This window comes from Neoarius graeffei, chromosome 6 (assembly GCF_027579695.1).
Source record: "Neoarius graeffei isolate fNeoGra1 chromosome 6, fNeoGra1.pri, whole genome shotgun sequence".
NCBI classification, from domain to species: domain Eukaryota; kingdom Metazoa; phylum Chordata; class Actinopteri; order Siluriformes; family Ariidae; genus Neoarius; species Neoarius graeffei.
In genome coordinates, this window is record NC_083574.1 from 49,344,405 (window position 1) to 49,372,290 (window position 27,886).

The following is a 27,886-nucleotide window of genomic DNA, read 5'->3' on the forward strand; positions in this document are numbered from 1 at the left end:
TCATTGTCTGTCCACACTTCTGCTGCTCAGTCCTGAGCAGGAAGATTTTGTCTGAGTTTTGTTTTATTCAAGCACCTCACAGACCTGCCTTGCATCTTCCTTTCTCTCGCTCTCACACACCGGTCACCCTCACTCACCACCTCACATGGAGGTTTTTCTCAAAGCTTTGACGTGTTGGGGATGCTGCCAGTGCCAACAAGTCTAGCCCGTTTTATTACATATTTGTATCTCTGATGGACAGAAAACCTGAACACATTATGCCTCTGCCCTCGAGTGGCAAATTAGACAGATGACGCTGAAACAATTAATAAACCCCACCACAACATCCAGCTGAAACATCCTCTTCCTTCCACAGCTCCAGACTGTCAAGATCAGTCAGATTCCCCCGCCAGGTTGATAATGGCTTTTATACTATTAGATCTTGTGCTTATAGTAAACTTCATGAAAGTATGAGGAATTACAGTATTTGTCAGGGCTCAACATTAACTTTTAAACCTACTTGCCCGGGGGGGTTAATTTCCACTTGACCCCCCCAATATTATCATCACTTACTCTATTTCATGAGTACTTTTCCCCTAAAAAAAAAAAAAAAAAACAAAAAAAAAACTTGTGAATTGCAACATAAAATGATCACACACTGAGAAGTTTGGTTATTGGTTACTTTTCACTTGTAACAGACAATAATTTTATCCTAAATAGTTTTTCCTGCCTTAGTCGATTTATTTCCATGTCACATACATGCAGCTGTTGTAAAGTTCAGTGTGCAACTCTCACAGACTGTAGGTTCATTACTTGATAATGTAGAAATCTATAACAAAAAAGTTTGTATGAAAATAGGGGTGCCAAGACTTTTGAACAGTACTGTGTTTGAGAATATTTCTATGTTGTTTTTTGTTATAATCATCCACCTCTAGGTTTATTTAAAAAAAAAAAAAAAAAAAGTGCTGCATCATGACCAACAGGATAATGTTAGGCGTTTAAAATTGTTTAGTCTGTAGGTTGTGGGTGTTTTATACAGACCTGGCAACCTGTAACTGAATCAGTGCAGCCAGTCTGTCATGATGCAGCATGGTGTGTTTTTTTTTTTTTAAATAACCTAGAAGTGGATGATTTAAAAAAAAAAAAAAAAAAAAAACCCCACCCCAATATATAAATATTTTGCACAGGACTGTATTCCTCTGATAACAGAAACAAAGCTCCAGCTCTTACTGCTCTTAATCTGTTCTTTCAGGATTTATTGCACAAGTCACTCCTTGTTGAGTTTTTTTTTTTTATGCCCGAGTTGTTTGAAACCAATCTAGGTTTTCTGTGTCAAATAAGGAAGCGGCTTCACCTGTAAGAAAGTCAAAACACTTTCACGAAGGAGCTAACTCGAATCAGAGCAGAATAAATAAATAAAATGAGATTCTTAAGCAAACGCTTCCATCCTCACTTCCGATTTTGTTTTTGTAAAAGACATTTTAAATACAAATCAGGAATTTCTCTGGAGTTTTCAGGCTGAGCTCCTCTCTTCGTATTCTTGAACCACTCATTTCCTTGTTGTTCTTGAAGCATTTGCTTCTATTTGTTAACATTTTTCTTGATAATGGGGAGATGGTAATGCCTTTTTTATATTTATATATATAAAAAAGCAAAAACAGTGCAAAAATTAACCATATTGAAGACAGATTAAGCCTTGCTTGCATGAAAGGACGGTGCTTGTCTGACTCCAGCTGTAATTATCACGTGATGCATGACATCATGCACAAGGGGTCTATAAACAGTAGGCATACCATAATACAAAACAGCAGGGGTATATAAAATAACTTGCAAAGCAATAAATGAAACCGAGACTAAGAAAATAGCCAAGGCATAATGGCGGATACGTAGTGAGGGACGCTTTTAGGAACGGAAATAAAAGATCCAAAATCCTAATTTTTGTGGTGCAAGATGGTAATATATACCCATTCCAACTTGTCCGGTTGGGCATGTTGGGGACATATCCCACTTGCCCGAATGCATGTTTCACTTGTCCCGGGCAATCAGGCAGTGCTTAATGTTGAGCCCTGTTTGCTGTTAATTATAAAGTGGAATTATCTAGATACAGTTAACTGTATTCAAGTGTTTATTATATTTGGTTCATTCTGGTCTTTATAAGATAATTAAACCTATTTCTATACTTTTCTTAATACTAATATAAAAGCTTAAAACAATCTTGTACTCATTCTCATCTCATTATCTCTAGCCGCTTTATCCTTCTACAGGGTCGCAGGCAAGCTGGAGCCTATCCCAGCTGACTACGGGCGAAAGGCAGGGTACACCCTGGACAAGTCGCCAGGTCATCACAGGGCTGACACATAGACACAGACAACCATTCACACTCACATTCACACCTACGGTCAATTTAGAGTCACCAGTTAACCTAACCTGCATGTCTTTGGACTGTGGAGGAAACCGGAGCACCCGGAGCAAACCCACGCGGACACGGGGAGAACATGCAAACTCCGCACAGAAAGGCCCTCGCCAGCCCCGGGGCTCGAACCCAGGACCTTCTTGCTGTGAGGCGACAGCGCTAACCACTACACCACCGTGCCGCCCACAATCTTGTACTACTGGCATTAAAAAAAAAAAAAAAAAAAGTTTGCTCATTTTAAGCATTAACTTCTCGAAAGAAGCAAAACACTAGAATACTATAACAAAAATGGTTCGCTGACCACAGAATCAAGCCACCTCAGTCCCCTGACCTGAACCCCATTGAAAACCTGTGGGGTGAGCTGAAGAGGAGAGCGCACAAGACAGGGCTTAGAATCCTGGATGATGTGGAGAGACTGTAAAGAGGAATGGTCTCAGATGCCCTGCGTTGTATCTCCAACCTTATAAAATGTTAGAGGAGGAGAGACTCAGTGCTGTTTTACTGGCAAAGGGAGGGTGTACAAAGTATTAAATGCAGGGGTGCCAATAATAGTGGCACATGTCTTTGTTAAAATATTTGATAAATTTATTCAGAAAAAAAATCCCCTTATTTCAATTAAAGGTTGGGTTTTTCTCATTTTTTTCAGTGTGAAATGAAGCTGCTTCACCAAAAGGTGGATTTTTCTAATTCTTTTTAACTAATCTTTACAAGGGGTGCCAATAATTGTGGAAGGCACTATATATTTAGTATCTTATTATAATCGAGAGTATTGAATGGAATTCGTAATCTGTGGTTGGCAGAAGAGAGCAACTGGACTTGCTTGAAAAGTCTTGAAGACGTTTCGCCTCTCGTCCGAAAGGCATCCTCAGTTCTGTCTGTCTAATAGGGAGTATCAAGTATTATCCTCTCATGGATCATCATAGAATCCGAATCAGAATGCTGATGGCTGCATTGTAGGTGGCTGATAGATGTCATAGACCCCCACCTCTGTTCAGTGATGGTCGTTCCAGGTTGACAAAAATGAACGATCCTCTCTGGCTAAGATGTCTGCCAGTTTTCTGGAAGTCCTCTCATACTCCCGCACCAGTCGAAGGGAACTCATCCCAAAGATGACTGAGTATCTTCACAGATGTGTTTCTACGCACTTTGGGATGAGTTCCCTTCGACTGGTGCGGGAGCATGAGAGGACTTCCAGAAAACTGGCAGACATCTTAGCCAGAGAGGATCGTTCATTTTTGTCAACCTGGAACGACCATCACTGAACAGAGGTGGGGGTCTATGACATCTATCAGCCACCTACAATGCAGCCATCAGCATTCTGATTCGGATTCTATGATGATCCATGAGAGGATAAATACTTGATACTCCCTATTAGACAGGCAGAACTGAGGATGCCTTTCAGACGAGAGGTGAAACGTCTTCAAGACTTTTCAAGCAAGTCCAGTGGTGTAGTGGAGATTTTTAAAGTGGGGGTACGCGATTCGTGACGTCTCCCCTTCTCCCCTCCCCTCTCTCTCCTTCTGTTCCTCTCCCTCGCCCCATTCCCCCACCGCGGAGGCAGGGGCCGGCTCCACCCCATTCATTTCTATGGAATTAATTGAAAAAAAAAAAAAAAAAAGAGCACTTTTTCAAACATCCGCTGCTCTGGCATGCTTTCACCTAGAGACGTGATTCAAACTCTAAAATGTAGGAAAACCTCTCCTCTGTGGATCTGGCATTCAACTTTTCTGCTAGGTTCTACACTTTCGGAACAGTCCCAGCTCAAACGCCATGTGGGTTCCGGGAGAAAATCTGGCTTTATAATGGGTGTCTATTGCGTTACACACCAGTGGAGCTCGTTTAGTTAGAGTGTAGAGAGCTTGAAAAAATAGCTCAAACTTTCTCGCTTAAAAACTGTTTTCAGCCACAAATTTCACTCTACAGACATGATTTTCTCAAAAGTAGTAGTCACACTTGTCCTGATTCACACAATGTGTCTACCTAACCGATAGGATTTACAGTTTTTGAATGAGAAGCCTCAAACTGAGGAGACTGCAGCCGAGAGGCCTCATTGACACCCATTATAAACGTGACAGAAAAGTCACTCATTTTTAACTCGCTCTAGTGTCCTCACTTTTAAGACTATAGACAAAAAAAATTACATCAGTGTATTCAGGAGACCCTTGTAGCGCTCACTGTGAAAGAATTTTGTGAATAGCTGCTTTCGTTTTCGAGTTATTTGTCGTTGTTTGAGGCCTGCTCCTGAGCAAAAAACAGCAGAAAACTGACAAGATCTTGTGTGACTCAGCGCTCCTGCTCAGGCCCGTCGCCATGCTGACTGGGGCCAGTGAGGGGGCAGAGAGGGGAGGGGCTGCTGTCTCAAGCACATACAATCATTGTAGCGTCATAGCAGGTCACGCATTCACGGCCAGCAAACATGCGTGACCAAATTGCTTCGCGCACTGCATCCCTCTCACAATTTCCCCCGGGGAATTGTCACCTCGGGAGAAGTGGGTGGACGGCGTACCCCCGCGTACCACGCCCACTACACCCCTGAGCAAGTCCAGTTGCTCTCTTCTACAAACCACAGATTACTATGTACCTGGATGACTGAGTATCTTCACAGATATGAATGGAATTAGCTTTATGGATAAAATGCTTCAAAAAAATTTCTGTATTTCAGTTTAGAAATGTGAACGTATAACGAGAGCAAAAACATTCACTTGTATGGGGCCGTTTTAGGGGCCTGCATATTAATTTAATCTATTTTTTTATTAATTTATTCGTTCGTTCACACAGACAGCAACAATGATAAATAGGATACCGGATAAAAAAACCCATGTTCATTACGTTTAAGGTCCAATGAATGGCTGATTTACAGCATGTTTGTTGTAGGAATTTTGAGCTGCTTTATTCCTACCTTGTTGAGCTCCTGTGTTATATCACAGCTTTCCAGGCCCAGTTGAGGGTAACTGTCCTCCATCACGCCACGGAGGATGCTGATCATCTGCTGGTAGTCTTCTGTGCTCACATGACTCAAGTTGATGTGATGCGGAATTAAGTTAGGACTCACCTCGTTGCTCAGGTGTCCAGCAATCTTTTTTGCATTTCTGGGATTAAAACAAGACCGACATTTGTGGGATTTTCCAGGCCGTAACCTCGTTTCCACTCTTGCAGAGACCATTAAACATTGCTAAGATGAAGAACATGGATTTGAAAGGGAGACAAAATGTATTTCACATAGTTTTGTCTACATAGTAGCTTGGGAAGCATTTGTCCTGTTTCGCCATTATGGTTCTTTAAATGAAACGTGCAGTGAAATTCTGCCCTATTGTTAAATCAATCCAACATACACAAGGCGCACAACACCTGTGCCCGGTGTATGATTGACAACTCACCGTTCAATACACTTGGCATTCGTGACGTTGGCTTTGAAGCCGAGCATGGCAAACACCACCAGCGTGGCCAGCACAGATGTGAAGAAGTTGATGAAGGTGACAAGAACGGCATCAAAGTGGCAGTTGTTGTTGCGCTTGTTGTAACTGGAGAACGCAACGACGCCACCGAAACCTAAGCCGAGAGCGTAGAACACCTGTGTAGCCGCTTCACACCACACTTGAACCTCGAGCATGATCTCCAACTGATTCAGGACAAAAAAAAAAAAAAAAAAAAAAAAAAAAAACCCCAACCACTTGTTACAGTCTCCTCTACACTACTGAGCATTCTGCCACCTCAAATAAACATTTAAAAGGAAAACTTATGCAACATAAAGTGACCATATAATCCTTTTATTTTTAATCCTGCATTTGTTCATTTCAATATTCTTAGACACTGACTAAACACCAGAGTTGTAATACATGCAGTTTTAATAAGTGCAGAAAGCAGTTTAGCATCGTCTTGCTGAAGGAAAGAAGGAAGGCCTTCCCTGAAAGAGATTATATCTGGATGGCAGCATATTGCTCTGAAACGTGTAAATATTCAGCAATAATGGCGCTTTCCCAGATGTACAAGCTACTCATGCCATGTGCACTAATGCACCCTCATACCATCACAGATGCTGGCTTTTGAACTGTGCACTGAAACTGGGTGGTAGAAATGGGCAACTGGACTTGCTTGAAGATTCTTGAAAACGTTTCACCTCTCGTCCAAAAGGCTTCCTCAGTTCTGTCTGACTAATAGGGAGTATCAGATATTTATCCTCTCCTGGATCAGAATCAGAATTCTGATGACCAGCTCATCTAAGATGTCATTGAGGCATCATGTTGGTGTGGGTCACTGGAGGCTGGGTGTGAACGGCGAGTCATTAGGGTGATCAATGGCAATCTGACTCTCTCTGTCCTCCTGTGAGTCACTGAAAACAGCTGGGTCCTGGCGTACACCCAGCCGTCTGGGAAGTGTGTCCAATACCGCCTTGTAGATGGTTGACAAATGATGTCTGAGGCTACGTTTACATTACATCGAATCAGCAGATCATCAGATTAACGTTCTTAAAACGATTCGCGTTTACACTAAAACCGTTAGCCGTGCACACAGCAACGCCAATACGCGGATACGCTCGGCTCCGCAGGCATCCTGCGCTCCAAATCACTCTGCCCTGAACAGCAAGTGCCCCCTGGAGGGTGCGCACTCCGGCCCTGCGCAACTCACACAGCGCGCGAGTGAAGTGCACAAGCCACGATTCGGGACTGAGCCGCTGTGTGTGTGATCCCAGCGCATATCACTTACTACTTGCAAGTGGAAGGATGGCAAGCCTAAAGACAATCATAACTACACAATGGGCAGTATTTGCATCAGTATTTGCAGTATTTTCATACTTTTATACTCTTTAATGAAAGGTGATACAAGGCGGAAGTCCGCGCTGTTTTTCAGCAGTCGCGTCACATGACCAACACCAGCGAATCAGGAAGGTGGATGTCACAGTGACGTTGTCCAATGAGACGCCAGCTAGAGCTCAGCACAGCGTATCCGCACATTTTGAATGTTTACACAGCACCGGAGCTGACACGATCTGGACTGAATACGTGGACGCTGGCGGATTCCCGTTTCTAGGCGTTTCCAGGCGGTTTAATGTAAACGGACAGTGCATCCGCGAAGAAAATGAGACAGATATGGTCTAGTGTAAACGTAGCCTTAGACCCCCACCTCTGTTCAGTGATGGCCGTTCCAGGTTGAAAAAAATGGCTTCTTTAACTCCTCGCTCATACCAACGATCCTCTCTGGCTAAAATGCGTACATTATAATCCTGAAATGAGTGTCCTTTGTTGTTAAGATGAATGTAGACAGCCGATTCTACAGAGTGAACAGAGGTGGGGGTCTAAGACATCATTTGTCAACCATCTACAAGGCGGTATTGGACACTCTTCCCAGACGGCTGGGTGTACGCCAGGACCCAGCTGTTTTCAGTGACTCATAGGAGGACAGAGAATCAGATTGCCATTGATCACCCTAACGGACAATCCTTTGATCACCCTAATGACTCGCCGTTCACACCCAGCCTCCAGTGACCCACACCAACATGATGCCTCAATGACATCTTAGATGAGCTGGTCATCAGAATTCTGATTCTGATCCAGGAGAGGATAAATATCTGATACTCCCTATTAGTCAGACAGAACTGAGGAAGCCTTTTGGACGAGAGGTGAAACGTTTTCAAGAATCTTCAAGCAAGTCCAGTTGCCCATTTCTACCACCCACAGATTACTATGACCTGGATGATTGAGAATCTTCACAGACATGTGCACTGATAAGCCGGATGGTCCCTCTCCTCTTTAGCCTGGAGGACGTGGTGTCCATGATTTCTACAAAGAACTTCTACTTTTGATTTGTCAGACCTTGGGACAAATTTTCCATTTCGCCTCAGTCCATCGTAAAAGAGCTTGGGGCCCAGAGAAGGCGGCGGCGTTTCTGGATATTGTTTATATATGGTTTTAACCAGAGGTGGACAAAAGTACCGAACTTCGTTACTTAAGGTCAAAGTACAGATCCCACTGGTTAAATGTTACTCCGATACAAGTGAAAAATTTGTAGTCAAATTTTAACTTAAAAGTACTTGCTTTTAAAAATAATTATGTACATTCTGTCAACGCTTTGCTGTATTATTGCCACAATGCTTACAAAACCTAATGCTGTTACCAAAGACAGAAATGTGAATTCACAAAAACGCATGCTGTGCCAATCATGGTGATTTAACGTTAAGCTAGCTAGTCAGTGAAACTCCACCTGACATGCTAGCAAACTCTTCAAACTCGAAATCATATTGGGTAGCTAACACTACTAGAAAAGAAACATTTCTACATTTTGTTTATTTGGCAAGATTATGCTAAAACATTTCTGAAAGGACTTCAGATAAGTTAACGTTATTCATGTTAACGTAACTGTTTTTACATGCTAACTAACAGTGTCCAAGTTAGCGGTGTGTTAACGTTATGCCTCAGTCACAACCGGCCGTACGTGCTCCTACGGCCGGTCTACGTGCAAAAAACGCAAGAAACGCACGGAGGGCGCGCGCGTGTGATGTGCTGATTTTCGAGCCATAGACTGGCCGCAGAGGTTCTTTGTCATGTCAAACAAACTCTACGGGCGCTGACGGTTTTTTCAGGTTGCAAGACAAACTTGCGGCCAATGTGCGTCTTTCTCCACGAACCAAAAAAAAAAAAAAAAAAAAAGGCGCAGCGATTTGGGAAATGCCAAAAATCGCACAGCCAAAAGAAAAAAAAAAAAAAAAAAAAATCGTACGTCCGGTTGTGACCTAGGCTTTAGCCATGGAGAAGGCCATGACAACTTCACGGGCAAATCCATAGAAAGTCATTTGACTAACCAGACTGCATCGCTATTGCAACGTTATCGCTAGCTCTGAAAGCACAGACAACTTTGTTGCAAGCTTTCTCTTGGAATAAAACATTTCATATACCTCAATATGCTTCCACAGGTCGGACGGCGAGTTTTTGTAGGCTGTGATGTGGTTCGTTTTTGGCAAACATTTAAAATGAAACAAATCTTTAATCCTTTCAGAAAACTGAAACATGGGTTCTAGGTAAAGCCATGAGTGCATGCATTCGCCAGAAGAACTGCCTCCTTCCATTCTGCCATCAACTGATCGTGTTCAAATAATGCTGATGAGAAAAATCACTGAACTTTATTTTACACAGTCTACAGACATGACCTGACCCTAACAATTACTGATAGGCTGTCTCTCAAAAGGGGGGAGAGGAAACGGGACCATCCACTTTCAAAGCTGCTTCATAGTAATGAGGACCTTGATAGAAATGTAGTGGAGTGAAAAGTACAATATTTGCCTTTCAAATAAAGTGAAGTTAAAGGCCAAGTTTACATTAGACCGTATCTGTCTCGTTTTCTTCGCGGATGCACTGTCCGTTTACATTAAAACGCCTGGAAACGGGAATCCGCCAGGGTCCACGTATTCAATCTAGATCGTGTCTGGTCCGGTGCTGTGTAAACATTGAGAATACGCGGATACGCTGTGCTGAGCTCTAGCTGGCGTCGTCATTGGACAACGTCACTGTGACATCCACCTTCCTGATTCGCTGGCGTTGGTCATGTGACGCGACTGCTGAAAAACGGCGCGGACTTCCGCCTTGTATCACCTTTCATTAAAGAGTATAAAAGTATGAAAATACTGCAAATACTGATGCAAATACTGCCCATTGTGTAGTTATGATTGTCTTTAGGCTTGCCATCCTTCCACTTGCAAGTGGTAAGTGATATGCGCTGGGATCACACACACAGCGGCTCAGTCCCGAATCACTGCTTGTGCACTTCACTCGCGCGCTCTGTGAGCTGCGCAGGGCCGGAGTGCGCACCCTCCAGAGGGCACTCGCTGTTCAGGGCGGAGTGATTTGGAGCGCAGGATGCCTGCGGAGCCGAGCGTATCTGTGTATTGGTGTTGCTGTGTGCACGCGAATCGTGTATTGGCGTTGCTGTGTGCACGCTAATCGTTTTAAAAACGTTAATCTGATGATCCGCTGATACGGTCTAATGTAAACCCCACCAAAGTTTATTAAAAAAAAAAGTTAAAGTGCAGATACTCAAAGTGTACTTAAGTACAGTACTCAAGTAAATGTACTTCATTACTGTCCACCTCTGGTTTTAACTTGCATTTGCGAATGCAGTAATGAACTGTTTTCACAGGTGATGGTTTTCTGAAGTGTTCCTGAGCTCATACAGGTGATTTCCACTACAGACACGTGTCTGCTCTTAGTGCAGTATCACCTGACGGCCTGAAGATCGCAGGCATCCAATGTCAGTTTTCAGCCTTGTCTCTTGCATAAAGAGATTTCTCCAGACTCTCTGAATCTTTTCATGATCATGTACCATAGATGATGTGATCCCTAAATTCTTTACAATTTGAAATTGAGGAATGTTATTCTTAACTTGTTGCACTGTTTGCCCATGCAGTCTTTCACAGAGCAGTGAACCCCTCCCCATCTTTACTTCTGAGAGACTCCGCCTCTCTGGGATGCTCTTTTATACCCAATCATGTTACTGACCTATTGCCAATTAACCAAATTAGGTTTTTAGCATTACACAACTTTTTCAGGTCTTTTGTTGCCCCTGTCCATTTTTATGAAATGTGTTGCTGGCATCAAATTTAAAATGGAGTACATATTTATAAAAACACCCCCAACAATAAAATTTTAGTTTCAACATTTGATATGTTGTCTTTGTGCCATTTTCAATGAAATATAGACCCCTTGCATGTGACATCAAGCAGCATGTGGTAATTTCTCCTGGGGGACAACCAGGCACAGTCTTTCCTGTGAGCAAGGCTTAATCCGTCTTAAATATGGTTCATTTTTGCACCGATTTGGTTGGTGCAATTGTTTAAATGGAGAAAAAGATAAAAAGTATTACCGTCTCCCTGGAACTGTGTCTTGAACTTCTGATTGTGGCTTAGGAACTTGACTTGGGTATTTCTTTAGAAAGGAAGTCTCTGATCTGGGGGTAGGAGATCCCCCCCCTCACAGTGACAGGAAGAACCCAGTACGCATTTTTATCTGTAACTGTTGGTTTGTTTCACTCCAGATTCGATAGCCCACAACAATAATGCTATGTGAGAACAGCTCTCTCCAAGGCCTGCCATACAGTCGCAGCGTGCAGCCACGATCTTGCCATTTTCTTCACTAACAATTCAGAGTTGGGTTTTTTCCGTCATTCTTTGCAAGTGGTTAACTTGGAAAAGAATATAGATTGTATTCAGTCACGTGACTTTTGCTTGCGAGTTTACTTCCAGTGAACAAAGTGGTGGTCAGAGGAACCAATTTGGCCACCAGCATGTAAAGAGCGAGTGAAACCATCTCTGACCATTTTCACAGATTAAAGGCCAATGCACAGTCAAGATACCTTCAGAAAAGTTGCTCTTTGCAATGGGATAGATCCTTACACGCTAGTAAAAATACTTTTCAAATTGAAGAAAAAAAAAAATCCATCCATTCGTTGAGTTCCCCAACATTTCAAACTACCTGGTGCTGCAGGCATCGTTCTACACAAACATAAAACCCTGGAAGAGCATGGAGGCGTACAACTTTTTATACATGGCTGGGTTAAAGATCTGGGGATCAAGACAAGATAAGTCCTGTATTGTGGTAAGTAGGCGTTTTTGGACTTTTTGTCCACATCTTTGCAATGGTTGCTAGGACGCTACGAGTATTGGTGTAAACAAACCACAGCCACTCGATTCTCAGTCCTCCCTGCTCTTCTCTTCCAGCAAGCAATAAGGTTTTTTTTTTTAAATTAAAACAGAAAATGCAGTGAGAAGGTACATTCAAACGCCATCGTTTCGAGGAATTTTATACGGATTATAACCACTAATAAACTAAGTTTCTGCATATATCTATCCTTTGCTTCTTTCTGACTTAGATTATCCAAGTAATCTGGTAGTAGAGCTTTTTTTTTTTAGCTGTAGTTTTCTTCAAACTAGACAGACAGACATCTTCAATATCGCTTGTCTTTAGTATGTAAACGAAGTTCACTCGTCCTCCAGGATTAGGGTAGCAACAGTTGCTAATGCAAGTGTGCCATTTGTGCAAGGGGTCTATAGGGTTTCCATGATTTGCAAATCTCCACTCTGTTTTTATTTTATATTTTACAGTGTCCCAACTTTTTTGGAATTAGGGTTGTATAACATTAATATGGCACGGTCATTTTTCACCAGAGAATAATGAGGGCTGAGATAGGATAGTGTTTCCATAGCTACAGTCACTGTTTTCTGGATATTCTGTTAGGCCAGCTGGAGGAGCACATGGAGGAATTGATGATTACTAATTTGTCTATGATTGTGGCAAATCAGTGGAGATGATGTTTACATTCAAGGTTCAGCTCGGTGAATTAATTGCACTTAACTGTTGTCCATTGCTTAGTGATTCTGCACACAGCTTACAAATTGTGTGAATCTGCATATACATACACAGCCAGCTGGGGGTCTCGGTCTCTCACCTTGGGGGTGAACATGTACACGATGCCATCCACAGAACCTTTCAGTAGGAAGGCTCTCACCAGGAAACAGAGTAGCACCACATAGGGGAAGAGGGAGCTGAAATACATCACCTGCAAAACCAATCAGAACACAGCAGTACTCAATTAAGCTTCTGGAAAATAAAAGTAAAACGTAATCTTTTAGCAGAAGATTGTATTTTTCTGGGAACAGTGATTACAAAACAGGAACGGCTTTTATTTACACAATTCAAATTTGTGTTGTATAAAAACAATGCTTAAAATGTTCCTACTCTTGTACCTAACATAGCTGTATTACAAATATTGCCCTGTAGAGGGCATTCCATCCCATGTTTTGTTCACCTGCTGCCCAAACAGACCTTCCTGAGGGACCCACTAGTGTTCCAGGACCGTGTACACACAGTGGAGTCCAAAAGTCTGAGACGACACTGAAAATCTAGGATCCCCAATTTAAAATTGGAAATAAACAAGGGTTTAATTTTTTTTTTAAGTAGAAATGTTATACAGCTTAAAATATTTAACATTCAAGATTCTGCACGGGCGGCACGGTGGTGTAGTGGTTAGCACTGTCACCTCACAGCAAGAAGGTCCGGGTTCGAGCCCCGTGGAGTTTGCATGTTCTCCCCGTGTCCGCGTGGGTTTCCTCCGGGTGCTCCGGTTTCCCCCACAGTCCAAAGACATGCAGGTTAGGTTAACTGGTGACTCTAAATTGAGCGTAGGTGTGAATGTGAGTGCGAATGGTTGTCTGTGTCTATGTGTCAGCCCTGTGATGACCTGGCGACTTGTCCAGGGTGTACCCCGCCTTTCGCCCGTAGTCAGCTGGGATAGGCTCCAGCTTGCCTGCGACCCTGTAGAAGGATAAAGCGGCTAGAGATTATGAGATGAGAAATGTTATACAGCTTAAAATATTTAACATTCAAGATTCTGCACGGGCGGCACGGTGGTGTAGTGGTTAGCACTGTCACCTCACAGCAAGAAGGTCTGGGTTCGAGCCCCGTGGAGTTTGCATGTTCTCCCCGTGTCCGCGTGGGTTTCCTCCGGGTGCTCCGGTTTCCCCCACAGTCCAAAGACATGCAGGTTAGGTTAACTGGTGACTCTAAATTGACCGTAGGTGTGAATGTGAATGGCTGTCTATGTGTCAGTCCTGTGATGACCTGGCAACTTGTCCAGGGTGTACCCCGCCTTTCGCCCGTAGTCAGCTGGGATAGGCTCCAGCTTGCCTGCGACCCTGTAGAACAGGATAAAGCGGCTAGAGATAACGAAATGAGATTCTGTACCATTTCTTGATCCCAATTTAAATGTTAGCAAAAGTGTGACCATGACCATATTAATTGCGTTGTATAAAAGGTCAGACTTTCCTCATGTCTAATCTCTATTGAAGCGCATTTTCATACGACATTGATCGATTTGATCTAAAATGGATCAAGAGAGTTTGCACAAACTTGGAATCCATGCCAGCTTGAGAACACACCGTCACTAAAGCCAAATGGGAACGTACCAAATACTAAGAAACTCTGAAAAAGTCATGTCAATATTTCAAAAGGTTCTACTTTTTTTTTTTCATTCAAGTTCTTGTTGATAATATAACCTGTGATGAAAACTGTTTTATTAAACTGGGGGGGAAGGAAGCATTCCCCCCCCCCAACTAGGTCTCAGACTAACAAATTCTCCAAAAAACTGCAAGAACAGTGTAAAATAGAATGCTAATAACAAGAAACAAGTAATAAAATACATTTGTTACATTTTAATATTTAAAAAGCAGACTGCAATACAAATGACAGAATATGCATAGCTGCCAACATTCCGAAATTGTAAATAGTAAAACAAGGTTGGGTACTGAGTCTTGGTGGGGGATCGGGGCCCCCCCACCAAAGCTTTCTAGCAAAACTACCCTGAAAAATCACACCAAAACAAAATAGTTTGACAATTTATTCTACAAACTAAACTATCATCTTACATTAATTTGCAAAGTTCTTTTCAACAATGGAAACAAATTTACCTGGAACTAGAATACATATCTCAAAGCAATTTGGCACAGAACAAACATAAAAGGAACAGCTTGTAATCAACACCAAACATAAAAATGTCTCAAAACATGCTTGGCACAAAGTGAAACAGCTAAAAAAAAAAAGTGTCAATTTCAACTTGCTTCTTCACATGACTACAAATCAAACAGCACACCCCGGGCATCAAATCGTGCCCGCCAATCACAATGCAAGGTTTTTGTTTGGATTCTTTGGGCGGGCTTTTGCGGGAGTGACAAGGCTGCGTGACGCTGGAGAAAGCGCTATTGAACAGCGCTCGTTTGACTCCGCTTTGGAATCAGTTTTAGAAGAATTAGGAGTTTTCGTTGAAACATGAGCAGGAAGAGGCTCTCCGCTCATTCCATGATCGCTGAATCTTCACCAAAACACTCGACGCTCCAATGGTGTCCCTCTCCACATGCTGTTTGTTTACCCCATAGACACATAAACATAGACGCCGCATTGAGCTGGTGGCCCGTTGCTGGGATACGTCAGAGTGTCCGCCATATTGGATGTGGCAAATCTTCCCCGTAAACCAATGCAAGTAAATGGACTGAACTTCATAAAGCCCCTTTCTACAATAATATTTAACTCTATGCCTTTTGTTCACCCATTAAGACACACACGTATATATCAGGGAAACAAACAGGCATCAAAACACCACAACTTTTAATGTAATGGTTATAAATAGTGTGCGAAATACCCTGTACACTGCAAACTAGCGACAGATACACGATAGATAGCTCAGGTAAGCTAATCGGTCAGCATACCGTAGCAAGCTACCAAAACCTGAGGCCACAATAACCAACCTACAAGACTGAATATGATAAGTGATGGAAATAGTGGAAAAACTGGAAATAGTGAATGAAAATAAAAATGTACTGTTTTATTTATTAAGTCACCACACAGACCTAGTCTGGTTAACACCAGACCATATCACAAGTGAAATATGGTCTGGAATCCGCCTATTGAATTTCTCGTAGGGGAGGTGTGGTTTACGATTGTCAACGGCCGTTTATTGGACGTTGCGAATGTCTATCATTTGGCGTATACGTAGCCCATGGCCAATCATGGCAGTTGTACCCGGTGACGTAGTTAGAGCGACGAAGAAGAGGCGAAGAAGAGAAGGAAAGAGAAGACAAAACAAAAATAGGAAAACAATGGCACTGAACGATTACTGCCGTTTGTGCAAGACAAATATGAGAGAAGCTGGTTTGGTTAGTTTGGTTCGTACCGCTCGCCGCCATGTTAAATGTGATCCGTAAACAGTCCCAAATAAACTACAAGCTTCCGTTTGTCGAGTAGTACGCATCACCGTCTTTCCACCCCTCCCCACTCTCTGATTGGCTCCCTAACTCAGGCGAGCCTTTAGACCATAGTTTCCATGCTGTCTTTTCAGATTGGAACGATTGTGCAAAGCAGCATGGGATTTCCCAGGCTAACACAGACCTACTCTCGCTGAATAAAGTGAGCTGAATGACCGCCAAACTGAGTTCGGCCAGGTTCTAACGTCATACCAAAACAAAATACAATCACTGATTCCTTCACATTCAGAAAGGTTAAAAACATTCATCATACGTTCAAAAACGTTCATCATAGTGTGGCACTGTATTATCTAATTCTCACTGCTTATAACTCTACACCTACCTGGTGGAGATGAGCTGGGAAACTGAAGACTGAAGGAACAGTATTGAAAAGTATTTTTCCAGTCTCACCTGTGAAAGGTAATCCCATGTGATCTCGTTTGGACGGTAAACCTGTTGGTACAGTTAAACGCAGCACATGAAAGAGGCATCTTTATTCTCGGCTACTGTCTAGACGCTATACCAGAGGCGGTTGAAGAACCTCCACTTTGCCACATCCAATATGGCGGCGAGGAGGACATATGATTCTACACAGAATGCGGCGTCTATGTTTATATGTCTATGGTTTACCCTCCCCCACTGCTTTCTGTCGTTCTGACTACGTCAGTCACTGTTGTGCTGATTGATCAGAGCGTTGGCCTATACGCACAGACAGTTTGAAAGACAACAAGTTCAAATACGAATCCCATCGGTGATAGACTTTGAAAATGACCCATGAAAATTGGCAAAATCGTATTTTATTGTAGTAAATTCGTATTTTCGTAATCAAAATGACAAATCGTAATAAATACGATTTATTCGTAGTAGTTGGCAGCCATGAATATGTACTGTATATAACTACTCATATGTGCATATCAAACCTATACTGAGCTGCACTTTAGCCAGGCTGTAACTAGGAATTCTAGGCCCCCTGAAATACATTTGACCCCCCATAAAGTGCTTTCAAGTCCTCCAGCTCATACAGTGAGGAGTATACTGTAATCTTTTTCATTACCATTAATCAATCATTTACTACATTGGTATTGAAAATAAAATGTATAAAATTCTTTAGTTTACTGTTCCTTTATAAGCATCCATAACCGCTTATCCTGTGCAGGGTCGCAGGCAAGCTGGAGCCTATCCCAGCTGTCCATTTGCGAGAGACGGGGTACACCCTGGACAAGTTGCCAGATCATCACAGGGCTAACACACAGACAAACAATTCACATTCACACCTACGGTCAATTTAGAGTCACCAATTAGCCTCACCTGCATGTCTTTGGACTGCAGGGGGAACCGGAGCACCCAGAGGAAACCTACGCAGACACGGGGAGAGCATGCAAACTCCACACAGAAAGGCCCCTGTTGACCACTGGGCTCAAACCCAGAACCTTCTTGCTCTGAGGCGACTGCACTAACCACTACACCACCGTGATGACTCTTTATAAACATGAAACCCAAAATATTTAAGAAATCCTTAATATTTCCTTCTAATTATGTAAAAATGAAGTGCATGCTACAAACAAGCTCAAAATGCTCAGTAAAAGTTAAACTGGAACTATTAGCACTCATAAGGCTTGCCATTTAATTTACTTGGCTAATCTCCAAGCACCAGAAGACTGTACAATGAACGTGCAAGTACAACCCCCAATTCCAAAAAAGTTAAGACGCTGCATAAACTGTAAATAAAAAAACAAAAAGTGATACTTTGCAAGGTCAAAGAAACCTTATATTTCATTGAAAATAGCACAAAAATGTTGAAAGTGAGAAATTTTATGCCCTTCGGACATAATGTGTGCAGTTGTACACATGAAGTTTCATAGCATTTTTCCTTGTGTCTGAAGGGGATATTGTTTAAAAAAAACCCTCCTCATTTTGAATTTTATTTCAGCAAAATATTTCAAAAAAAGTTGGGACGGGGCATGTTTACCACTGTGTTGCATCACCTCTACTTTTAACAACACACTAAAAACATTTGGGAACTCAGGAGACCAATTGCTGTAGTTTTGAAAGAGAAATGTCCCATTCTTGCTGGATATACAATTTCAGTTGCTCAACAGTTTGGGGTCTCCTTTGTCATATTTTGCCTGTTGGTACAGTTAAACGCAGCTAATCTTTATTCTCCGCTTTGACCTTTCCAAAATGGCGGCGAGGATGACGTATGATTCTACGCGGAAGGCGGCGTCTTCAATGGTCCGGAATAAAGTGAATGATACACGTTGATGGAATTAATTTGTTGTTTCTCAGCTGTGAAAGGTAATCCCATATGATCTCGTTTGGACAGTAAACCTGTTGGTATAGTTAAACGCAGCTAATCTTTATTCTCCGCTTTGACCTCTCCAATATGGCGGCGAGGATGACGCATGATTCTACGCGGAAGGCGGCGTCTTTAATGGTCCGGAATAAATTGGATTAATTTGCTCCTCTACGCCCTTTTTAAGGAATGTATTGTCGGACTTAAATCAACATCTGAAGAGGTGAGATTGCTCCTTTTTTCCCCTATTTTTGCTGGCGGGATTGCACCATTACACAATAAATATTCAGTGAAAATATTTTGTAAGCGCGTTTCATGAACCAAGTTATAGGATTTGTTGACAACTCGCATCGCAATGAGAAGATCATTGGCACTACTGGTGTTAAGAATCAGACCATTTCATAAATGAATATTTTGCTGTAGAGCCGCAGTGTTTGTACAATTGCATGTTTTTGCTTCACTATTACTGTCACTATTCTGCTTCTTGCATTACTACTGTGAACTAACACTGAACATAATAATAATAATAATAATAATATCCAAGCTCATGTTTCACTCTCACTAGTGCTCTGTAAGGCTTTTTCCTGGTGATATTCGTTACACTTCTACCCGGCGTGAAGCACTCACAGTCATGTGGTTGTGACGTCATCGTAAACAAATCCGTTCTACTCATCCAGACGACTTCACAACGGCAACGTTGCCAGATCTTTCCACTCTGGAACCCGTTCTCAAAAAGATTGCGTTTTGGGCACCCAAAACGCCGGTGCCGTGTGGACGCCAGGCCTAAACGATAAGCAATTGTATCGGAGTCATCTGAATCCGTTGCCGTGTGGACAGGTGAACCCCTCCCTATCTTTACTTCTGAGAGACTCAACCTCTCTGGGATGCTCTTTTTCTACCCAATTATGTTACTGACCTGTTGCCAATTAACCGAATTAGGGTTTGTTTTTTCATAAGCATTACATAACGGTCAGTCTTTTGTTGCCCCATCCCAACTTTTCTGAAATGTGTTGCTGACATCAAATTCAAAAATGAGCATTTTTGAAAAACAAAAATCTCAGTTTCAACATTTGAAACATTGTCTTTGTACTATTTTCAATGTATAGGACTTCTATGAGGGCGGCACAGTGGTGTAGTGGTTAGCGCTGTCGCCTCACAGCAAGAAGGTCAGGGTTCGAGCCCCGTGGCCGGCGAGGGCCTTTCTGTGCGGAGTTTGCATGTTCTCCCCGTGCCCACGTGGGTTTCCTCCGGGTGCTCCGGTTTCCCCCACAGTCCAAAGACATGCAGGTTAGGTTAACTGGTGACTCTAAATTGAGCGTAGGTGTGAATGTGAGTGTGAATGGTTGTCTGTGTCTATGTGTCAGCCCTGTGATGACCTGGCGACTTGTCCAGGGTGTACCCCGCCTTTCGCCCGTAGTCAGCTGGGATAGGCTCCAGCTTGCCTGTGAACCTGTAGAACAGGATAAAGCAGCTAGAGATAATGAGAGGAGATGAGGACTTCTATGACTTGCAAATCTTCACATTGTTTTTTTTTAATTCATTTTACAGTGTCCCAACTTTTTTTGTAATTGGGATTGTTGCTATACATCACTTAAAACAAACCCTTGCTTTTTGAAGTGAGTATCCCGGTCACTATTCTAAACGTACTTGTATGGTTCAACAAGTAATGCTTTTATTGATTTCTGACTGATTCTACACAAAGCCCAGCCAACAGGAGCTCTACGAGTCTTCATTTTTGCACGGTTTATGCAAGAAGCATGGCATTTCACAAACTCAGAAGAAAAAGATTAATAAAAATGCTTAATATTTAATAAGTATCTAAAACCAAACAAAGTACTGAGAAAATAAAGGACAAAATTGGCAATTCACAATTAAATCACATGTGGCTTTAACAAGATTGCAGTTTGCCAGAGTTGGCTCGTACATTACTATGAAAATTCCCCTCAGAAACCTGACTGAATATTCTGTCTCCTCAACCCCAAGTTTCCCCCTCTCACAATATACACCGTACTCGGAAAATGGCACATTCATTTGCCAATGCATTGTTCACTTTGCTAGGGGGAACAAGGCGCGAAAAACCATGGCAACCTGCAAGGTTTTTTTTTTTTGGTTCTCTTTTTAGCACAAACCCTCCACACTTGTACAGAAGGTCAAGAGAACAGGACCTCCATGTTCTTCTTCTTAAAACGCACTTTAGTGGAAACTCTGAATGGAACATTAATATTCTTTTGTTGTTAATCTTCAAAGACTTTGCTGATCTCTTTCAGTTTCCAGCAGAGTCTAGGCACAGAGTTTTCACTGCCACGCTGTCAGATTGAGGCCCATACTGAGGTGCCAAGGCCACAGTCACACTGTAACCAGTGGCTTAGGACAGGGGTGTCAAACTCAAACTCTGCCTGGGTCACATCAGTATTTTTTTGAGACCCTGAAGAGCTGTAATCAAAGTCTATACAGTGTCTTGCAAAAGTATTCATCCTCATTGGTATTTGTCCTGTTTTGTTGCATGACAAGATGGAATTAAAATAGATTTTTGAAGGGTTAGTTCCATTTGATTTACACAACATGCCTACCACTTAAGTTGCAAATTGTTTTATTGTGACACAAACAATAAGATGAAAAAAACAGAACTCGAGTGTGCATAGGTATTCACCCCCTTTCGTACGACACCCCTAAATAAGAGCTGGTCCAACCAATTCCCTTCATAAGTCACATAATTAGTTGATTAAGAGCGACCTGTGTGCAATCAAAGTGTCACATGATGTCTGTATAAATCAACCTGTTCTGGAAGGACCCTGACTCTGCAACACTACTAAGCAAGCAACATGAAAACCAAGGAGCCTCCAAACAGGTCAGAGACTAAGCTGAAGTGTGGATCAGGGTTGGGTCATAAATATCCCAAACTTTGAATATCCCACAGAGCACCATTAAATCCATTACAGCAAAATGGAAAGAACATGGCACCACTACAAACCCGACAAGAGAAGGCAGCCCACCAAAACTCTCAGACCAGGCAAGGAGGGCATTAATCAGAGATGCAACAAAGGCACCAATGATGACACTGAAGGAGCTGCAAAGATCCACAGTGGAGATGGGAGTATCTGTCCATAGGACCACTTTAAGCCATACACTCCACAGAGTGGGGCTTTATGGAAGAGTAACCAGAAAAAAAAAGCCATTGCTTAAGAAAAACACGTTTGGAGTTTGCCCAACAGCATGTGGCAGACTCCCCAAACACATGGAAGACGACTCTGGTCAAATGAGACTAAAATTGATCTTTTTGGCCATCATGGGAAATGTCATGTGTGGCACAAACCCAACACCCTGAGAACACCATTCGTACAGTGAAGCATGGTGGTGGCAGCATCAGGCTGTGGGGATATTTTTCATTTGCAGGGACAGGAAAGCTGGTCAGGACTGAAGGAAAGATGGATGGCACTAAATACAGGGCAATTCTGGAAGAAAACCTGTTTGAGTCAGCCAGAGGTTGGAGACTGGGATGAAAGTTCATGTTCCAGTAGGACAATGACCTGAAACATCCTGCTAAAGCTCCACTGGAGCTATTTAAAGGGAAGTATTTATTAAAATGTCTTGGAATGGCCTAATCAAAGCCCAGACCTCAATCCAATTGAGAATCTGTGGCATAACTTGAAGATTGCTGTACTCCAACACAACCCATCTAACTTGGAGTTGGAGCAGTTTTGCCTTGAGGAATAGGCAACAATCCCAGTGGCTAGATGTGCTAAGCTAATAGAGACATACCCCAAGAGACTTGCTGCTGTAATTGCAGCAAAATGTGGCTCTACAAAAGTAGAGACTTTTTTTTTTGGGGGGGGGGGAGAAATACCTATACACACTCCAGATTTGTTTTTTCTTCTTAATTATTGTGTCACAATAAAACCAATTTACACCTTTAAAAAAGTGTTAGGCATGTTGTGTAAATCAAATGGTGCTAACCCTCCAAAAATCCATTTTAATTCCAGCTTGTAATGCAACAAAACAGGACAAACACCAAGGGGGATGAATACTTTTGCAAGACGTACTTTTTTTTTTTTTTAAACTTCTTTAATATAACCAACTAACACCAAATCTGAAGGGTGAGTGTTTCAGAATTAATAATATGAAAATTTATCCGCATATAATGCCCACCCTAATATACAGCTGTGGAAAAGGCAAACAGACCAGTTGCTGCACAATGGTAGTTGCTATGCTACAGACCTGTGAATTCTGGATCATGTGGAAAACATTGAGTAGTAGGTGTTCTACGTGCGGTCAGTATCCCCCCCCCCCCCCCAGTTCACATGGCTGCTAAATAGGTACCCCATGGGTACATGTGGCTACTGCTTATAAATAATTTCTGATACCGTGTCCATACAGTAAATCTAGCATATACATTTACTCTGAGGCAGTAGCCACAAAAATGAAGTGTAATCCAAAAATGACCAATTTAAAAAAAAAAAAAACCTGCTGAAGTAAAATATACCAAGTAGCTGTACTTTATATATTATTCTACTCTTATCTCTTACAGTTTTTGAAACTGAAACCTCCGAACCGACACTGACATACACGCATAGCTGCCAACATTCCGAAATTGTAAATAGTAATACAAGGTTGGGTACTGAGTCTTGGTGGGGGGTCAGGGCCTCCCCACCACCAAAGCTTTCTAGCAAAACTACCCTGAAAAATCACACCAAAACAATAGTTTGACAAAGTTTAGTTTGTAGAATAAATTAATCATCTTACATTAATTTGCAAAGTTCTTTTCAACAATGGAAACAAATTTACCTGGAACTAGAATACATATATCAAAGCAATTTGGCACAGATCAAACAAACGGAACCTCTTGTAATCAACACCAAACATAAAACTGTCTCAAAACATGCTTGGCAGAAAGTGAAAACCGCTAGAAAAAAAAGTCAATTTCAACTTGCTTCTTCACATGACTACAAATCAAACAGCACAGAATCAACAACACACCCCGGGCATCAAATCGTGCCCGCCAATCACAACGCAAGGTTTTTGTTTGGATTCTTTGGGCGGGCTTTTGCGGGAGTGACAAGGCTGCGTGACGCTGGAGAAAGTGCTATTGAACAGCGCTCGTTTGACTCCGCTTTGGAATCAGTTTTAGAAGAATTAGGAGTTTTCGTTGAAACATGAGCAGGAAGAGGCTCTCTGCTCATTCCATGATCGCTGAATCTTCACCAAAACACTCGACGCTCCAATGGTGTCCCTCTCCACATGCTGTTTGTTTACCCCATAGACATATAAAACATAGACGCCGCATTGAGCTGGTGGCCCGTTGCTGGGATACGTCAGAGTGTCCGCCATATTGGATGTGGCAAATCTTCCCCGTAAACCAATGCAAGTAAATGGACTGAACTTCATAAAGCCCCTTTCTACAATAATATTTAACTTGATGCCTTTTATTCACCCATTAAGACACACGCGTATATATCTGGGAAACAAACAGGCATCAAAACACTACAACTTTTAATGTGATGGTTATAAATAGTGTGCGAAATACCCTGTACACTGCAAACTAGCGACAGATAGCTCAGGTAAGCTAATCAGTCAGCATACCGTAGAAAGCTACCAAAACCTGAGGCCACAATAACCAACCTACAAGACTGAATATGATAAATGATGGAAATAGTGGAAAAACTGGAAATAGTGAATGAAAATAAAAATGTACTGTTTTATTTATTGAGTCACCACACAGACCTACTCTCGCTGAATAAAGTGAGCTGAATGACCGCCAAACTGAGTTCGGCCAGGTTCTAACGTCATACCAGAACAAAATACATCACTGATTCCTTCACATTCAGAAAGGTTAAAAACAATCATACCGGTACGTTCAAAAATGTTCATCATAGTGTGGCACTGTATTATCTAATCCTCACTGCTTATAACCATACACCTACCCAGTGGAGATGAGCTGGGAAACTGAAGACTGAAGGAACAGTATTAAAGTATTTTTCCAGTCTCACCTGTGAAAGGTAATCCCATGTGATCTCGTTCGGACGGTAAACCTGTTGGTACAGTTAAACGCAGCACATGAAAGAGGCATCTTTATTCTCGGCTACTGTCTAGACGCTATACCAGAGACGGTTGAAGAACCTCCACTTTGCCACATCCAATATGGCGGCGAGGATGACGCATGATTCTACGCAGAATGCGGCGTCTGTTTATATGTCTATGGTTTACCCTCCCCCACTGCTTTCTGTCGTTCTGACTACATCAGTCACTGTTGCGCTGATTGGTCAGAGCGTTGGCCTATACGCACAGAGACAGTTTGAAAGACAATGGGTTCAAATACGAATCCCACCGGTGATAGACTTTGAAAATGACCCATGAAAATTGGCAAAATCGTATTTTATTGTAGTAAATTCGTATTTTCGTAATCAAAACGACAAATCGTAATAAATACGATTTATTCGTAGTAGTTGGCAGCTATGTACACACCGTCACCATGACCGAAACTCTTATTTCTGGGAAAAGGCCCGGCGCTAGAGCTCTCTTTTCAACAACTTCCTGGAACAACTCGGAAGTGAGTCGCATCTAGATCACACATAGGACCACTGGCCGAAGAAGGCGAGGAAAGGGGGACGACCTGGAGTACATTTTAAAACATGAACGAACTTTCCCTCAGTAATAAGTATAAACATGTCTGAAAGTGATTTCTTTAGTCTAGTCCATTTATTTCGGATGGTGAACCGAATTGTATACACTCCGGTCATTTTAAGAGGAACACCTGTATGAGCAGTTGTTACACTCATTCTTACAACGCGATGACAGTGGCGACAGCCTCTATATAGGGGGTAGTAGCCATAAAAAAATAAATTCCATTTAAAAAAAGGAAAATCTGTAAATACAGAAGCTACTTTGACAAAATGAAGCACACATGGAGTGTAATTCACTTGCCTAATTTATGGCTTAAATATTATAATCATACATAAAGACTACTATGCATCACTGTAGTAGCAATTTAACAAAAAGAAAACTCAACAGGCATCACATTTGATGCAAGAATTTGCTTCTGCCTTCAAATTTGGTTGAAAGAGAATTCGTCAGAGAACAGATCCTGATGCTGCACTCCAAAATGACAGGATTTAATTTGGTCATGTGCAATTGCTGCTCACATACTCCGTCTCCACTGGCAGCCTCCTCCATATTGGTAGGAAATGTAATTTATTCTCAAACCAGTTATCAGCTCATGCCTACTGGAATGAAAGTGGTGAATTATTATAGAGAGCGCATTATGCATTGTCTGGTGTAAAAGACAAAGCCAGACTGGAACAGGAAGCCATATCTCCACAGCAGAGTGCTACATCGACTAAACCCCAAAACAAAACCACCTATCCTGATGAATACAGTTCTGTCGCTGGTTGCTTTGGTTTGTCTGATGGGCCGAACCTGGACCGGAGATCCCGGCATCACATTTCACGCTACCATTGTAAATGACCATCATCTGCCATTTGACACATGCAGTCCTTTGGGTATTAAATGGAATTCCTCTTTTAGATCATTATTTTGCTCCTTAATGTCAGTCACAAGACAAGTGAAAACCTAAAATACAGAAAGGAGAGGGGTCAGGAGAACACTGGCATCAGACAGCCCAGGGATAATTCACACCATGCTCACATGGATCACATGAGGGACTGAAGTCTTCAGGCATTACTGAAGTGATCTGCTACAAGCAAAATGAAGTCACGTTCCCATGACTGAATATTTCATCACAGTACTGCCATTGTTTTATTAATGGTTTTATTATTATGGCTGTTTCCTAAAACAAACTGCAGTTTTCAATCCAACATCTGCACTCTGGAGTTTATCCTTTTGATTTTCTTTTTTTTTTTTTTAAATATGTCATATGTGCATTACTTGGATCAAAGTTTCTGTTCCAATTGTTTTTTTTTTAAATATTAAAATATTATTTAAAACGGGGTGGCACGGTGGTGTAGTGGTTAGCGCTGTCGCCTCACAGCAAGAAGGTCCGGGTTCGAGCCCCGTGGCCGGCGAGGGCCTTTCCGTGTGGAGTTTGCATGTTCTCCCCGTGTCCGCATGGGTTTCCTCCGGGTGCTCCGGTTTCCCCCACAGTCCAAAGACATGCAGGTTAGGTTAACTGGTGACTCTAAATTGACCGTAGGTGTGAATGGTTATCTGTGTCTATGTGTCAGCCCTGTGATGACCTGGCAACTTGTCCAGGGTGTACCCCACCTTTCGCCCGTAGTCAGCTGGGATAGGCTCCAGCTTGCCTGCGACCCTGTAGAACAGGATAAAGCAGCTACAGATAATGAGATGAGATTATTTAAAACACTTGAAAAATATTGAAGTCTCTCTCCCTTTAAAAATAAGTATTTTAATTACCATCATGTGTTCTTGGCTTGCTTTTTATTTTTTGGAAGGTGATGAATGTGTTCTATAAACCACCTTGACCAGAATAAAGCAGTCCCTGATGATGAATGAACAAAAGCGGTAAATGCATCATGTGTGTGGGTCTTGCATGGCATTACATGTTAAACGCAAACATGGCCTTTCTTAACACCGACTCCCACTCAAGAAAATAAGAACAGCCCAGTCCTGCAAATTTTTTGTTGTGTCCTGGAGCACACCTCTAGTATGGTACTAAGGTTTTACCAGTGCACATATTTGCAGTCTATTGTTGGGTTTCAGTCACGTGATTTTTCTTGGCGGTTTTACCAGAAGTGAAGTAGCTGGTGGTCTAAACAGCTGCTGTAGTGCAAACACCTAGCGATAACTTAGAGTATGCTCGTAATCTAGAAGCCACTGCTCGCTTTAGATACATTCAGAAGATTGCTATGTGCAATGGAATCGACCCCTACAGTCTGGGGAAAGAAGGAGGTCATACAATCTCGAAAACTACCCTTCAGTCGAGTTCCCCGACATCTCGAACTATCTGGTGTTGCAGACGTCCTTCTACACCGCAAAACAGATGAAAGCATGGAAGAGTATGGAGGCTTACAACTTTTTTGTATGTGGCTGGGTAAAGGACCTCGCTATCAAGTCGCTGCCGAATCAATCCTGTATTGTTTTTGCCCGTATAAGGGATTTATTTTAAGCTTTTCGTTCATGTCTTTACAACAGAGCGCTGCAAGTTGAAGTGTAAACAAAACAGTTCGCTTGATTCTCACTTGTGTTGGCTCTTATCTCTCAGGTAAATCATTCAAAAAGATCAGAAACCCCTTTAAAAGACCTGGATCTTCATTAAACAAGACGGAGAAGTGATCACAGTGCATTGTAACTGTATGGCTGGGTAAGAATTTTGTTGTGACTTTCATGCATATGGACTTGTGAGGAGGAAACAAGGAAACAGCTGGGGACTTCAGAACTTCGTGACTAAAAAAGGTACCATAAAATAACGACACAGCAAGAAAAGTACTTGGAAAACACTAAGGACAGCTGAGAG

General features: G+C 42.1%; 1 protein-coding gene across 1 annotated transcript in view; it reads right to left on the reverse strand.

Annotated features, from left to right (window-relative positions):
- The window catches only part of slc6a15 (solute carrier family 6 member 15), a 55,925-nt gene that overhangs the window by 5,838 nt on the left and 22,201 nt on the right, over positions 1-27,886 (reverse strand). Inside the window, exons 6-8 of the mRNA XM_060922935.1 lie at positions 12,824-12,934; positions 5,770-6,011; positions 5,292-5,481 (exon numbers count right to left, since the gene is read on the reverse strand). Of these exons, the coding sequence (XP_060778918.1) occupies positions 5,292-5,481; positions 5,770-6,011; positions 12,824-12,934 (543 nt within the window). The remainder of the gene's footprint in view (positions 1-5,291; positions 5,482-5,769; positions 6,012-12,823; positions 12,935-27,886) is intronic.